General features: G+C 37.3%; 1 protein-coding gene across 1 annotated transcript in view; it reads left to right on the plus strand.

The window, feature by feature from the left end:
• The window catches only part of RSF1 (remodeling and spacing factor 1), a 154,834-nt gene extending 139,958 nt beyond the window's left edge, over nt 1-14,876 (plus strand). Inside the window, exons 12-16 of the mRNA XM_069564910.1 lie at nt 3,066-3,133; nt 3,763-3,970; nt 5,528-5,748; nt 7,939-8,127; nt 10,863-14,876. Coding sequence (XP_069421011.1) covers nt 3,066-3,133; nt 3,763-3,970; nt 5,528-5,748; nt 7,939-8,127; nt 10,863-11,431 — 1,255 coding nt within the window. The 3' untranslated portion in view covers nt 11,432-14,876. The remainder of the gene's footprint in view (nt 1-3,065; nt 3,134-3,762; nt 3,971-5,527; nt 5,749-7,938; nt 8,128-10,862) is intronic.
• The last annotated feature ends 816 nt before the right edge of the window (nt 14,877-15,692 follow it).

Raw genomic sequence — 15,692 nt, forward strand, 5'->3', positions numbered from 1 at the left:
TGTAATTTATTGTATAGTAGCATGAAGGGTTTTTAAAATCAGCCAGAAAGTTGTACTAGTTGCAGATGGTTGTAGCTTATAGCACACATAATGACATTAGGGAGCCGATAGATATTTATAAGGCATGTGCACGTGTTTGTTTTGTGTATTCCTATGCAGCTGGTGCAGTTTTCTGTATTTACCTAGTGTTTATCGTGAAGAAAATTACGTATAAGGAAGTATGAAATACATGTTATGTTTGAAGTATTTCTTAATATATCAGTCATATTGGAACAAATTTACATAATCAGAATAAGCATTGTAGGAGAACTGTATTGTCCATCTGAATGCAGAATTCCAAAGAATAGCAAGGAGAGATAAGAAAGCCTTCCTCAGTGATCAGTGCAAAGAAATAGAGGCAATAGAATGGGAAAGACTAGAGATCTCTTCAAGAAAACTAGACATACCAAGGGAACATTTCATGCAAAGATAGGCACAATAAAGGACAGAAACAGTATGGACCTAACAGAAGCAAGAGCTATTAAGAAAAGGTGGCAAGAATACACAAAAGAACTGAAAAAGATTTGCCTTTTCTAAATCCAGCTTGAACATCTGCAAGTTCACGGTTCACTTACTGTTCCAAGCCTGGCTTGGAGAATTTTGAGCATTACTTTGCTAGTGTGTGAGATGAGTACAGTTGTGCGGTAGTTTGAACATTCTTTGACATTTCCCTTCTATGGGATTGGAATGAAAAGTGACCTTTTCCAGTCCTGTGGCCACAGCTGAGTTTTCCAAATTTGCTAGCATATTGAGTGCAGCACTATCACAGCATCATCTTTTAGGATTTGAAACAGCTCAACTGGAATTCCATCACCTCCACTAGCTTTGTTTGTAGTGATGCTTCCTAAAGCCCATTTGACTTCTCATTCCAGGATATCTGGCTCTAGGTAAGTGATCACACCATTGTGGTTATCTGGACCATGAGGATCTTTTTTGTATAGTTCTGTGTATTCTTGCCACCTTTTCTTAATTGAAGAGTTTATTAAGGATAGAGTTTAGATGACATTTAAATGAAGAGTAAGGCTCAAAGCGAAAGCAGGACTATGAAAGGGTCCATATCATATGTAGACTGTGTGGTTGACACAGGGTCCTCTTTTCTTGAAAACGATGAAGATAAAGTGTTGTGTCTAACAATTTATGCAAACTCTAAGTCTGAAATGTAAATCAGAACTTTTTATTTGTGTTAAAAGTGACTTAGATCCTCTAGTCAAGGGTGGGAGTTTCTTGCTTATTGATATAATTTCCTTTGTCCAAAGGTTCTGATACTCTCTGAATTTAGAAAACACAGTGTCTCAGTAAGAAGGTAGTAGTGCCTCAAAGAGATAGATTGTTGGGGACACAGTTTTGAGGGCATTAACTGTGGCCGCCTTTGCCTGGCAAAGTAATAAAAATTTTCTACTTAAAAAAGAAAGGAATAAAGTATCATTATTATGATACTTTACAGCTGCATCATGTCCTTGGGAGAATTCCCATTTTTCCATTAACTTTGCATCTGGCTTGATCTGTATCTCTTCTTCTAGCTTCATGAATAGATGGACAGATTTTTTTCTTTCTTAGAATTCCTCTTAAGAAAAAGTTCAGTTACATCTACAAGGATGTTTTTCATAGCATTGTATGAAAAGATTGGAGGTAAAGTGTTGCATTTAAAAATATGTTGTGGAAGAAGAGTTCTTAGCCTGAAACTTGTGATTCCTTTGAAATATGTAAAATTTTATGTTTCTATAAGTATATATATTTTCCTAGAAAGGAAGTCTGTAGCTGTAATGAATTTCTCAACTCCAAACGGCAAAGTATTTGCTTATTAGTCTTATCTGTGTTGTTAATCACTGGATAACTTTAATCCAGTGCTATCCAGTTTACTGTGGTTATGGGAATGTTCTATTTCTTTGTTGTGCGGTATGGAAATCAGTAGCCATATATCACTGTTGAGCACTTGAAATATGGCTAGTGAGGAACAGCATTTTTTATTTTAATTAAATATAAATAGCCACATGAGCCTTGTAATTACTATGTTTAGCATAGTCTTCAACAAGTCCCCATATCTTTGCATCACCTCAGTTCTAAAGTGAAAGGAGCTTTGTATGTGAAAAAATCTTCGGAATCATCGAGTCTTGTTTTTTTTTTTTCTTTAGGTAGAAGAAAAAGTCCCCCCCCCCGCTTTTTTTTAATTTATTTGGCTGCACAGGGTCTTTTGTGGCATGTGGGATCTAGTTCCCCGACCAGGTATCAAACCAAGGGCCTCAGCATTGAGAGCTCAGAGTCTTAGCCACTGGACCACCAGGGGAGTCCCGAAAAAGCCCTTTTGAGAAAAAGTACATTGACCTAGTTTTAAAATTTTGACTGTCTGTATAAGAATTTCGGTAATAATGATAATATACTATATAAGAGCAACAATAATATATTCCTCACACTTAGTATTATTTCTGGAATACTAAGTTTGTTCAGTTTACTCTGTCATATGATTTGTATAATTGGGTTAGCAAACTATGATGTGTGGGCTAATCCAGCTCATTACTGGTTTGTGTATACCACATGGCCAGGAGTGGCTTTTATATTTATAAATGGTTGAAAAAAGAAAACAGAAGGAGAAAAGTATTTGAAAATCACATGAAATTCATATCACAGTGTCTAAAAAATAAAGTTTATTGGAACACAGTTACATTCATTCACTTTTTGTCTATGGCTGATTTTGTACTACAGAGTTGAGTAGTTACAACAAATACTGTATAGTCTACAAAGCCTAGGATATTTACTATCTGTCCCTTTAAAAAATACTTGTTGATGTCTGGTATAGATACTCTTTAAAAGTAAAATAACAACAATTTAGAATTAGATACTGATTTATAAAACTCTATTGTACCAAAGAAATTGAAGTTAACAGGAGTATGGGGTGATCTAATCCAAGTTCCACAGCCCTAAAGTAGCAGAGAGCAGTTTCATATTCTGGCCTTTTTTATTTTAGAGGCAATTTTCCTAGTCCATATGCCAGGACAGGCTATACAATGTGATTGTTGTATGTATTTTAGATTTGATGAGTTTGATGAAGCAATTGATGAAGCTATAGAAGATGATATCAAAGAGGCTGATGGAGGAGGTACGTGTTTATCATTCTCTTTTCTTCATCTCGCTTGGCCAGTATGTTAATTAAAATGCCCTGATTAAAGAGCAGCAAGCAAGCATATTTTCTCATTCTCCTCAATGTGTATCACAATCACTACGATGTTGACTGAGATTCAGAATAATCCATGGACATGGTGCCAGTGTGTAGACTCAGAGCTTACTAATTGTTTCAAAAGTGTGCTGTGCTTAGTTGCTCAGTCATGTCCAACTCTTTGCGACCCCATGGACTGTAGCCCGCCAGGCTCCTCTGTCCATAGGATTTCCCAGGCAAGAATACTGGAGTGGGTTGCCACATCCTTCTCCAAATCTTCCTGACCCAGGAATCAAACCTGCATTTCCTGCAGTGGCAAGAAGAGCCTTTGACAGTGAGCCACCTGGAAAGCCCCATTTAATAGGATAAACAAATGTAAAACTTTCTTGAAAACTCTAGTTAAAGCTGTGAGAAAATCGCATAGCTCTAGGAAGAAAATAAAGAAATCAAATGAAAAAGCTGCTAAGGACAATCTGTAGATGTCAAAGGGAAACTTTTAATAAACATAGAGTTGTCTTTCTCTCTCCCTCCCTCTCTTCCCCTCAACCCTACATCCCTGCCCCTGGACTCAGGAGTTGGCCGAGGGAAAGATATCTCCACCATCACAGGCCACCGTGGAAAAGACATCTCTACTATTTTGGATGAAGAAAGAAAAGAAAATAAACGACCCCAGAGGGCAGCTGCTGCTCGCCGGAAGAAACGCCGGCGACTGAATGATCTGGACAGTGACAGCAACCTGGATGAAGAGGAGAGCGAGGATGAATTCAAGATCAGTGATGGGTGTGTGGTCTGTCCGTAGATCCCATCCCCTAGGTCGAGGCTTGAACAGGGCTTCCAACCAAACTTGGCCCTGATGGGGCTTTTGTTCTGCATGTAGATGGTCTGTTTTCAGGGTACTTAAAACAGATTCAACGATGCTGATTTTGGCTCTTCCTAGATTAAAACGAAGTTTTATGGGTGTTTGGGGTTACAAGGAGTCGGACACAACTGAGCAGCTGAACAACAACTATTTATTTATTTATTGGCCAAGCCATGTAGTGTGTAGGATCTTAGTTCCGTGACCAAGGATTGAAGCCATGCAGCTTGCATTGGTTCCCAGTCAAGTGAGAGAAATGGGCAGGTATAAGTAATTAGAAACTATTTACTGGTGACCTATAGGGGTTTGGGTTGGGGCATGTAATTCTATACTGAATTACAGTATAGAAGCTTTCTTCTATAATGTCAGAAAGCTTCTCTACAGAGCAGATATATGGAAGGAATACCACAGTTTCTCCTCTCAGATTGTTAGTGGAGGAAACAAACATATAAACCACAGAAAAGTCCTTCTGCATGATTGCTACTAAAACATAAGGCAGGGTACAGAAGAGGGCCATATCAATCCAGGGAGGTCAAGGAAAGCCTCAGAGTGGAAATAAAGCTCTGTCTGAAATGTGAAGAATGAATTGGGCAGATTGATGAATTTGGGATTAGAAGCAGTATAAAGAAAAATAGTATTCTAAGCAAAGAAATCCTGTCCAGGGCAGCCAGGCATAAAATGTCATAGAATATTTAGGAAACTCCTGGTTTGTCAGGATAAAAAGAATTAAGGTAGCAGCAGAGATTGCCCTGCTAGAGATGTAGCCAAGGCATAAAAAGGAACCAGATGATGGAGTTTTATGTTTGTCCTGCATAAGAATGATGAAAACCCACTGAAGAGTTTTAAATACCAGACTAATATGAGGTTTATGTTTCAGAAAGATTCATCCTGGAATTCATTGGTAGGATTTATTGAGGGGAAATGAGCATAGAGATTAAAGAGACTTTGGGGAATTGCTATAGTAGTTTAGATGGGATATGAGACCCTGAACTGAGAAAAGGTATCAGGTTTGAGATATCTTTATGAAGTAGACTCAAGAGGAATTAGTCATTGATATGAGAAATGAACAGGGAGAAGGAAATTGGGATAAATTCCAAGTTTCTGCCTTGAATTACTAGATGGGTGATAGTACCAAATACCAGGCTAGGGAACAGAAGAGAGGAGTAGGCTAGGAAATAATGAGTTCATTTTTGGACATGTTGAATTTGAGGCACATGGGGGACTTCCCAAGAGGCAAAAGCAATTTATGTACAAAAATGAGCATCAATTGATCTTCATAACTCCTTTGGAAAAAAAGAAAAGAATGGGTGCAAAACAGCTCTTCGTTTTAGAAACAGGGAAATTGATCCAGTGACCTAGATATTTCCAATAAACATTGCTTAATAATTTCACTGGACTTGTTAGAATTTGAACTGAGAACTCCAAAATGGGCTCATGGTTATAAGTGTACCATCATAATTCATCCGGTTTCTCTTGGATAGATCTCAGGATGAATTTGTTGTATCTGATGAGAACCCAGATGAGAGTGAAGAAGACCCACCATCTAATGATGACAGCGACACGGATTTCTGTAGCCGAAGACTAAGGCGACACCCCTCCCGGCCTATGAGGCAAAGCAGGCGTTTGCGGAGAAAGACCCCAAAGAGAAAGTGCTCTGACGATGACGAGGAGGAGGAGTCTGAGGAGAACAGCAGAGACTCTGGTAAAGATAATTCATATCCACAGCTCACTAAGGAAATTCTTGTAACTTCTGGAATTAAAATTTCTTAAAATTCTGTTCAGTTGTAATATAAGCTGTCTGATGAAACTTTGTGTTCTATTCTTACAACTCACCACTGATTAAATCTTTCACATAAAGCACGTCTGAGAAGACAGATACGGACGGATGTGTTAACTTCATGCCAAACTTGTTTACAATCGTGATGAATCCTTTTGGTGGCATGTGTTTCCATGCCTAGACTTCACCTCCAGAGTGTTCTTAGGAATCGTTTTTATTATTTTATTTTGGGGGGGAATTGTTTTTAATAATCTGAGAACATTTTTTCTCAGATGTCTAGCTGTTAGGGAAAGATCACTAATTATTTCTAACATTTAGATCATAATCAGTAATTTATTAGTTTTTATAAGTTATTAGCGATTGATGTTATTTATTCATCCCTATTAATTAAAGAGAGGCATGGCAGCTAAATCGACAGATAAGATGCTCCATGGGATTGGCAGATAGGTAGCTGTCGTCTTACTGAGGAAATGCTACAGACAAGAGTATTATATCCCAACTCGGGCCAGGCTTGTGGAGTTTTTTGTTTTGTTTATATCTTTTTCTAAACCTTTTGAGTAAGTGGAGACATCAGGCCCCTTTACCAGTGATTATTTGCTGAAAACAAGAACATTTTCTTACATAACCATAGTATAATATCAAAATGGGGAATTTTTATATTGATAAAATACCATTAACTTGTCAATAGTACACATTCAGATATCACCAGGTGCCCCAGTATTGTCCTTTATGTAAACATTTTTTTCCTGGTTAAGGATCTAGTTCAGGATTACGTTATGCACTTATTCATGTCTCTTTGGTCCCCTTTTATCTGTAATATTCCTGAAATGTTGTCTTTGTTGACCACAACATTTTTTAAGAGTACACACTAGTTATTTTGTAAAATATAACTCATTTGGTTTTATGTTTCCTTGTGATTAGATTCTCGTTACACATTTTTGGCCAGAATATCACATAATTAATGTGTGTCCTCCAAGTCTCTGGTATTTTCCCTTTGTAATTAATAAGTAATTCTTACAAGATATTTGAGGCTGTAAATGCCTTGTTCCTTATCAGATGTTGCATCCACTAGTTTTAGCATTTGTTGATGATTTTCTAACTCCTTCCTTCCTTTTTATTGCTTGCTCTTCTGTAAGAAAGAGCTTTCTGTTCTGCCCTGCATATTAATTTCTTTGGTATCAGTATGGATTTAATGGATTCTTATTTCGGTCTTATTACCATCACTATTTTGACTCGGTTCGTCCTAGATTTGGCCTCTGGGGACCCCTTTAAACTGTTGGCTAGCAGTTTTAAAATATCTGAAATCCATTAGAGAACAAAGCTAGATGTGATGATTCAGTGAAATGTGTTAGCTTTCCTGAAAACTACTCTGACATAATGTCATAGCCTGATTTTGTTTTATTGATCAGCAATGACTGACAGGAACAGTGCTATTTAGCCGTGCTTTGTGAGTTAAAGTAGCCCTGTGAGTTGTATTCAGCAGATTTTAATTCTGCATGGGTAAAAGCCAAACGTGTAACCCCAGCTCTGTACTTGAAACAAGCTCATCAGTTTTCTATGGTTAGAAAGTTTAACCTCTGCAGTGCATTATGATGCTATGAATGTAGCCATACAGCTGTATTCATAGGAACAGCAGGTTATCATGAGGCAGAACAGTAACCATCCACCAAGAAGAACAGTTGTGGCAGCCATGCAGCCGACTGGGTAGCTCTAGGTTGTAAGATAAGGTTTATGAAAAACTTTTTTTTTTTTGCTGTGCCACAGGATCTTAGTTCCCCCACCAAAGATTGAACCCAGGCCCTTGGCAGTGAGAGCACAGAGGCATAGCCACTGGACTGCCAGGGAATTCCCAATAAAACATTTTTTAACCTTGAGGTTGACTGCTAGTAGGATACATTTGTGAGCTTTGGCATTAAAACTCCCCTGAGATGTACTCATATTATTAAGAAGAAAATTAGAGATTTATAAAAGTTACTGTTCATTTAAAAGTTATGACTGAACTCTGTGTAATAGCTTTATATTTTTATAAGCTAAACTAACATTTCTGTTTGGTGGAATTAAAAATTAAAATTTGTGCTTCTTCATCCTTTCTACCCACCCCCTTTTTTTAAACAGAAAGTGACTTTAGTGATGACTTTAGCGATGATTTTGTAGAAACTCGGCGAAGAAGATCTAGAAGGAACCAGAAGAGACAAATTAACTACAAGGAAGATTCAGAAAGTGATGGTTCCCAGAAGAGTTTACGTCGTGGTAAAGAAATCAGACGAGTTCACAAGCGTAGGCTCTCTAGCTCAGATAGTGAAGGTAAGGAATAGCTCTCCAGTTTACAGACATTTGGACAAGGCAGCAGTACAAATTATAAAAGCGAACTCATGATTATGATTCTGTACCATTTCTTAGAAATTTAATATAGCCCATAGTATCTTTGAGATAAAACCCATTATTTTATGCCTGGTTAGCTTGTAGTTTAAATAACTGAGCCTTGATAAGATACTAATTTTTAAGTTCTTCATTGTAATAATTAAATTCTTCATTGAAACTAGAAGAGTGTAAGAAAATTGTGATCTGTTAACAAGATTTCTTTTGCTTCTTGATAATTTATGGCCCTGATTTTGAAATAACCTCCTGTGCCCTGAATAGCTGGACAGTTGCAAGTCAAGAGTGCCTACTGTCTCTCTTCACCTTAACAGTGAGCTTTAGTCAGTAAACTTTTTTTATTTTTTAATAGCTTTAGCTGTGCACCATATCAGAATTACGAGCTCTAAAATATGAATTTGTGATGTCCGCTTAGTCTTTGTAGTTATTTATTCTAGAGTTCTTCTCATTTTAACTGATTCTAACCTTCACCTTCCTCCATTTCTTTTTTATATATTTAATTCTCCATTGTTTGTGATCTGTATTGAAGATTATTTGCTTTCATAGATCCTTGTCAATTAAATTTGAGCCCAAGCCAGGAGAGTAAGGGAAGAAAATGTTTGGGTATGGAAGACTAAAGAAGGGAGGTAAACATCTGGGTGAATGTGTATCTCTTCTTGTGTCATTAAAGACAAATATAAATTCATTAATTCAATTATTAAATACTTAATGAACTAATCACTGTCCTGGGCACTGGGGATAGAACAGTGAAAAGAATAACCAAAAATACAGCTTCCTCATGTAACTCTTATTTTTGTTGGGGGAAGAGAGACAATAACCATGACAAATAAGTAGATATATTAGGTGGAGATAAGTGCTGTGGAGAAAAGTAGAAAGGGAGGGTTGGAGGAGTAGTTGGAATTTCAGATAGAGTACCAAAGGAATGCCTCCCTCAGAAGTCAGCATTTGAGTAAAGACCTAAAAAAAAGAGTTGATTCCCACCTGTGGTGAGTAGGGACTATTACACAAAAGTGGGGTCCAGGTGATCACCGCACAAAAGCCAATAAATAGGCCAGGTTGGTGGAAAAGAAAGTTTGCTTTATTTCAGATGCCAGGCACTGGTGAGGGGTGGAAGGGGTTGATGAGGGGTGGGAAGGGTGGACATCTGTTCAAAGGCTGACTCCCCTCCTGACAAGCAGGGCATGAGAGCTTTTGTAGGCTGAGGGAAGGGGCTGCATGCAGAAGCAGCACAGTCAACTCAGATTGGTCATCAGTCGTCTGACCAGCATCCTCTTGGCTGTTTTAAGTACGGTTAATCTTCAGTTCCAGGGTTGGTTTATTCCTGTTTCTTTGAAGCCAGTTCTTGGGATTGTAGCAGCTCACATCACAGCTACAGTCTGGCCATGATGTAGTTAACTTCTTCATCTGGGGTTTCAGTATCTGTAAGACAGCTCACAGGATGAGGCTCAGAATGTTGTCTATAGCCCTTGAGAAGTAACTAAAGGTCCTTGACTATGCTTAATGACTACTTTATTATTATTTGATCTCCTTTGACTGTTTTTCTTTGTTTCTGCATTCTCTCATTTCTCTGATTGAACTTACTCTTTGACTAAAGTTCTCCACAGAATTTAGTTTGTGGAAACGCAAGCAGAAGACATGGAGGGCAAGGACCATAGAGTCTTACTCTGTTTAATACCATATTGGATAGTTAGATAATGCATTAGGCCATTGTATAGACTTCAGACTTTATTCTGTGTGAAATGAGAAATAATTGGAGGATTTTGTGCAAAGGAGTGATATTATCTGACTTAAGTTTTAAAATGGTATCTATGTTATGAGTAAATTAAAGGGTATAGGGAAGGAATATAGGAGTTTAGTTGGGGGGTCATTAAAATAGGCCAGGAGAGAGATGATGGTGGGTGAGACTAGAGCAGTAGCAGTAAAGGGGTGAAAAGCAGTCAAATTATGGATATATTTGAATATAGCCCACAGAATTTACTGTTGGATTAGATGGGAAAAAGAAAGGAATCAAGGATGACTGAGTGATTAGAAGAATTGAGTTGCCAATAACTAAGATGGTAGAGACCAGAATTGTGCAAGGTTGAGGAGGAAGTGTAGGAGCTTGGTTCTGCCTGTTTAGAAATCCAAGCATAGATGTTGAGTAGGCAGTTTGATACATGAGCCTGGAATTTGGGGATTAGTTGCCTAAAACAAATGTGAGAGTCACCATCAAATGGGTGGTATGCAAAGCCATGAGACCAGGTGAGATCAAGTATAGACAAAAGAAAACGTTTAAGGGCTACCAAGGACATGTAATAACATGGAAAGAGAGTGCAGTATTTCAGATGCAGTGCTTAGTTTTAATTTTTCCTTATCGGTATGTTTACACAATTCTCTTAATTTGAGGGTTAGTGGGAAGGAGTTTCTTAGTTTGTGACTAACCTGCCTTTATTTAATTAAGGATTTTGCTCTTTCCTAAAATCATAGATAAAGTATACTGTGAATCATATTGGACATTGTGATAATGAGAAGAGAGATAAATGAGGCCAGTTATTGAAGGGAAATATTTATGTACAAGCAAGTCTGAAAGTAGGACATGGGATGAATATGGGAGGAAGAAGAGGATTACTTATATCTGTTAATGGTTAACTGTGCCATTGGCTTAAATGTGCTATTTATTCTAGAGAGCTATATGTCCAAGAACTCTGAAGATGATGAGCTAGCTAAAGAATCAAAACGGTCAGTTCGAAAACGGGGTCGAAGCACAGATGAGTATTCTGAAGCAGATGAGGAGGAAGGAGAAGGTAAACCATCCCGAAAACGGCTACACCGGATTGAGACAGACGAAGAAGAGAGTTGTGACAATGCTCATGGAGATGCAGATCAACCTGCCCATGACCGCCAGCCCAGGGTCCTGCCCTCAGAGCAAGACAGCACCAAAAAGCCCTATCGGATAGACAGTGATGAGGAGGAGGACTTTGAAAATGTAGGCAAGGTGGGGAGCCCATTGGACTATAGCTTAGTGGACCTACCTTCCACCAATGGACAGAGTCCTGGCAAAGCCATTGAAAACTTGATTGGCAAGCCAGCTGAGAAGCCTCAAACCACCAAGGACAGCAGCACAGCCAGTGCAAGCCTGGCCCCCAATGGGACAAGCGGTGGGCAGGAGGCAGGGGCACCAGAAGAGGACGAAGATGAGCTTTTAAGAGTGACTGACCTTGTTGATTATGTCTGTAACAGTGAACAGTTATAAGACTTTTTTCCATTTTTGTGCTAATTTATTCCACGGTAGCTCTCACACCAGCGGGCCAGTTATTAAAAGCTGTTTTATTTTTCCTAGAAAACTCCACTACAGAATGACTTTTTAGAAGAAAAATTTCAACAGACCCTGAAGTCTTTCTGTGAAGTGACCAGTTTTGAACTTTGAAGATAAATAATTGCTGTAAATTCCTTTTGATTTTCTTTTTCCAAGTTCATGGTCCTTGGTAATTTCAGTCATGGGGGAAAAAAAATCTTATTATAACAACAAAGATTTGTATATTTTTGACTTTATATTTCCTGAGCTCTCCTGACTTTGTGAAAAGGGTGGATAAGAATGCATTCCAAATCTGTGAGGGCCCAAAACAGAATTAGGGGTGGGAGAAAGCACTTGTGCTTTTAGCTTTTTCATATTAAATATATATTATATTTAAACATTCATGGCATAGATGATGATTAACAGACTGTTTAAAAGTTCAAGTCCGTATTGTTGCAATTTAAGAATTGTAGATAACATCATACATAAGTCATTTTAGTAATGGCATTCATGAAATCAACTTGTTTACTATTGGAGATAACCACGCTTAAAAAAGAAGAGACCGATAAAAAATACCATCATAAAAAACTGTAACCTAAGTTTCTGTTATAGCGGAGTTTCTTGTTTTTAAAAAAAATCATCTGAAAAGCATTTGTATAGTAAAATATATAATGAAGCTTTGACAACCAGGTTGTGCTAATAGCAAATTTTTTTTAAACAGCTTTATGCAGTGGTGATGACGTGGCCTTTAATATGCCATCATGGAGAGTTATTAGTGAAATGAGTGTGGTCTTTCTTAAGGCCTGAATGGACTGTAAACTTTGCAGATAATGTAACTCTTGTTTTCTGGCCACTTAATATTTATCTGAATTATCATTTTCAAAGAAATACACCTATACATAACATACATGAAGATAATGGATGCTAAGCTGACTGCAGTATTTTAGCACATTTGAAGAAGGGGAAAGGATTTTCAGGTGAATTTTAACTGGTCTATTCTTGCCCTTAGTATCTACTTCAAATTGAAGTCTACAAACAAAGCAGTTCCTTTGGGAGGTTTTTAGTTTGAATTTTAGCATGTGTGTGTGTGTGTGTGCACGTGTGTGCGCGCGTGTGCGTATGTGTATGTGTGTGTGTTAAAATTTCCTATCTGCCTGGATATATTAGCAGGGTTTGAATGTAGTTTTGGCCATTGGCCATTAGACTTCTATTAAAATTCATTAATAGTCACATGACCAACATAGAGTTGATTGAAAACCACCAATATACTTAATAGATATATCCATTTCAAACATCTCAATATTTTAAAGAAAGATAAGCCCTTTGTTTCAAGAAAATAGGGGTTTGTAACTATCTAACATGTAATTGACACTAAAATATGAACTTTGTCTTAGTTTTTGTTTCAGCTGTAAAATTTCAGGCAGAGCCATAAATAACGTTGTACAGAGTGTAGCACTTGTGATTAAACCTTGTCTGTCAAATTCTGAAACCTTCAGCCGTTACTTCTGTGAATACTTTTGCCCTGGGATTGGGTTTTCTGTTTCAGTGTTGTGTCTGTTGCCGGCAATGGACACACCATATCTGCTGCTGGCCCAAGGAACTTCATTAATTTTTCTTTCCAAATTAAGCATTCTGTGTGCTAGTCAGTGAATAATAAAGCACTTCTCTTTTTTATTATTAAAAAGCTGGCATTAGACTTGCATTATAAATACCTCTAGAAACTTCCTGCTCTTTTTTTTTCCTCCCTTCACAGGTGTTGCCCTTAAATCTTATCTTTTGGCCTTGAAAGTTTATAGCTGTTGTTTTTCACTTGTTGGTTCCTGTTTGTTTTGTTTCACCTTAGTTCTGTAGTACCTGCCCATTAATATTTTTGCTTTGATTCTAGCAGTGTATATGTATCTGTATAAAAAATAAAATAATGAAAGCAGCCTAAAAATAGGATGCACCAGTAGCATGTGGTTCCAAGCAAGTTGTGATTTTTATTTTGAGACAATATTCCACCAGAAGGGAGTAAAGGACTTATATTCCCAGACAGTAAGTAGGGCTGTGTAAGGAGCCACATTCACTTACCAGGCCTGCTTTCTGGCTATTTTTGTCCCATTTATTTGAAAGTCAGTTAAGAATGTGAGCCTTTTAAGAATATAAACAGGAGGCAATAGAAGGATTCCTATTAATGCATGGTAAGTGGTTAGAACATGCAGGTGGCCTATCCTGCCCCCGTCCTCTGCTACCATTTTAGTCCTGCAACGGGGTGAAGCCACTAAGGTGTAGAAAATCTCTCTCTCTACCTCCGGACACACGAGCTTCTGCTTCAACCTGTTCTCTTCAGTTAAGCAAACGACAAGAAGTATTAAATGGGTAGATTATTTATTTTACAGAATGCCTAATGTGAAATAAGTTCTTTTTACCCTTCTGCCATAGAGAGCAAAAGGTTAATTTTTATCTTAGTAAAGACTGAGTATTCCATTTAGCAAATGTCTCACTGACATGGGTTATGATGCCACTTTTGCTGCCTGTTATTTTCCAAACTTGAATTAAGTGTTTGTGAACTTAATAGTGAGTGTTTCCTTTTGAATTCCCTTTACATTCTGATTATAAACCAGTTAACTTTGCTTCATCTACAAAGAGTACAATCCAAGCACCTGATAGTTACAAATTATCATGCAGATAGGTTAATTATGGCTGATGAAATGTTGAACAGTTCACAAACAATTCTGCTGCTTGGTGTTTAGATTCAGTCCCTCAAAGAGTCTTGTGTTTGCTGAAATACCAACTCCGAACATGTTTTGAAGAAGTAAAAACAAAATATAGGAAAAAGAGAATGTTCTATATCCAAAGACATAATTCAGTCATTAGGAACGATCCTAATTCAGACATTAGGACTGCTGTACAGGAAAGCAGCGATTCATCTAGAGTTTAGAACATCTTGGATTCTTGTAGTTAGAGTACTGACCATGGATTTAGGCTCCCAGTAGCTGCTGTGTAATAATAGAACCCTTTAATACTCTAAAACCCCTTTTTGGAAGTATGAATCGGACTCCCAATATCAAACTCCACTATAGCAAATGTATTAAGGAGAGATGTAGTTTAGTACTCAGAATATTTAGTTTGCAGTTTCTGTAAAGGTTTGAAAACTAGCCAAATTTTCACAAAGCAGAAACTTTGAATTAAAATTTATGAAAACTCAGACTGAAAATAATATGTTTTTGTTTTGTAGACATGTGCTGATGAAATAGTGTTTCGTGTAAACATTTTCTATTGTTGGCACAGTACTAGAGAATGATGGCAGAGATATTTCAAGAATATACCTGATTTATTAAGGATGGATTTCCTTGGCACATCTTTTTCCAGTTGGTCGAGGCTGCAGATTCCGAGAATAAAAAGGAGTTTCATTTAGAATAAATTCATGTGTGATTTTTTTTTTAATGACCTACCAAAGAATCAAGGACTTCAAATGCTAAAGAAGTTGTTGGAAAAAAGATTTTTAAACAAATTAACAGGACATTACAAACTCCAGTTTTTACTTTTCGATTGATGGAACCCATCCCATGATACACAAAGAACATATATAAAGAAAAATGTAAGCCTGCTTAAGTTTAAAAAGAGGGGAAATGTTAGCTATTTTTAAGTGGGGTTGATGGAATTTTCTCCGTCACAAAGAATTCCTTTTTAGCCTATGTTTGTGGGGATAAGAGGTGTTAGCCATTCTCTAGTCCTACCGTACAATTGAAAGGAATCTTATTGAATCTACAGGTTTAATGTTCAGAAAAGGTTGTGAACTCTGCCCTTCACCAACAGTGAACAAGGTCCCTGATTCATGGCATTGCCTCACAGCTATAGGACAAGTATTCAAAACCCAGATATTTTTAAAATGGAATGAACATATATATGTATGTGTATATATATATAAATTAATATGTATATACATATCTTAGATGTTAGAAGAAATAAAAATGAACGCTTTGAAGTTATTTGACACAAGAAAAAAGACATAATTGTAACTGATATGAGATTATGAACATAATTTAATTACAGAAATCCTAGAGAAAAATAGTGAAGTTCCTCTTCTTGGTTTAACATCCTGGTTCTGCCAAGAAGCAAGAATGCCAAGACTGCATACCTTCTGTATCTACTTAGTCCTCTATTTAATATCTGTTATTAAACCTCCTTAGAATAAAATCCATTCCTATTTTATCCACCATTCCCAGTGTGTACCTGT

This window comes from Ovis canadensis, chromosome 21 (genome assembly GCF_042477335.2).
Source record: "Ovis canadensis isolate MfBH-ARS-UI-01 breed Bighorn chromosome 21, ARS-UI_OviCan_v2, whole genome shotgun sequence".
NCBI lineage: Eukaryota > Metazoa > Chordata > Mammalia > Artiodactyla > Bovidae > Ovis > Ovis canadensis.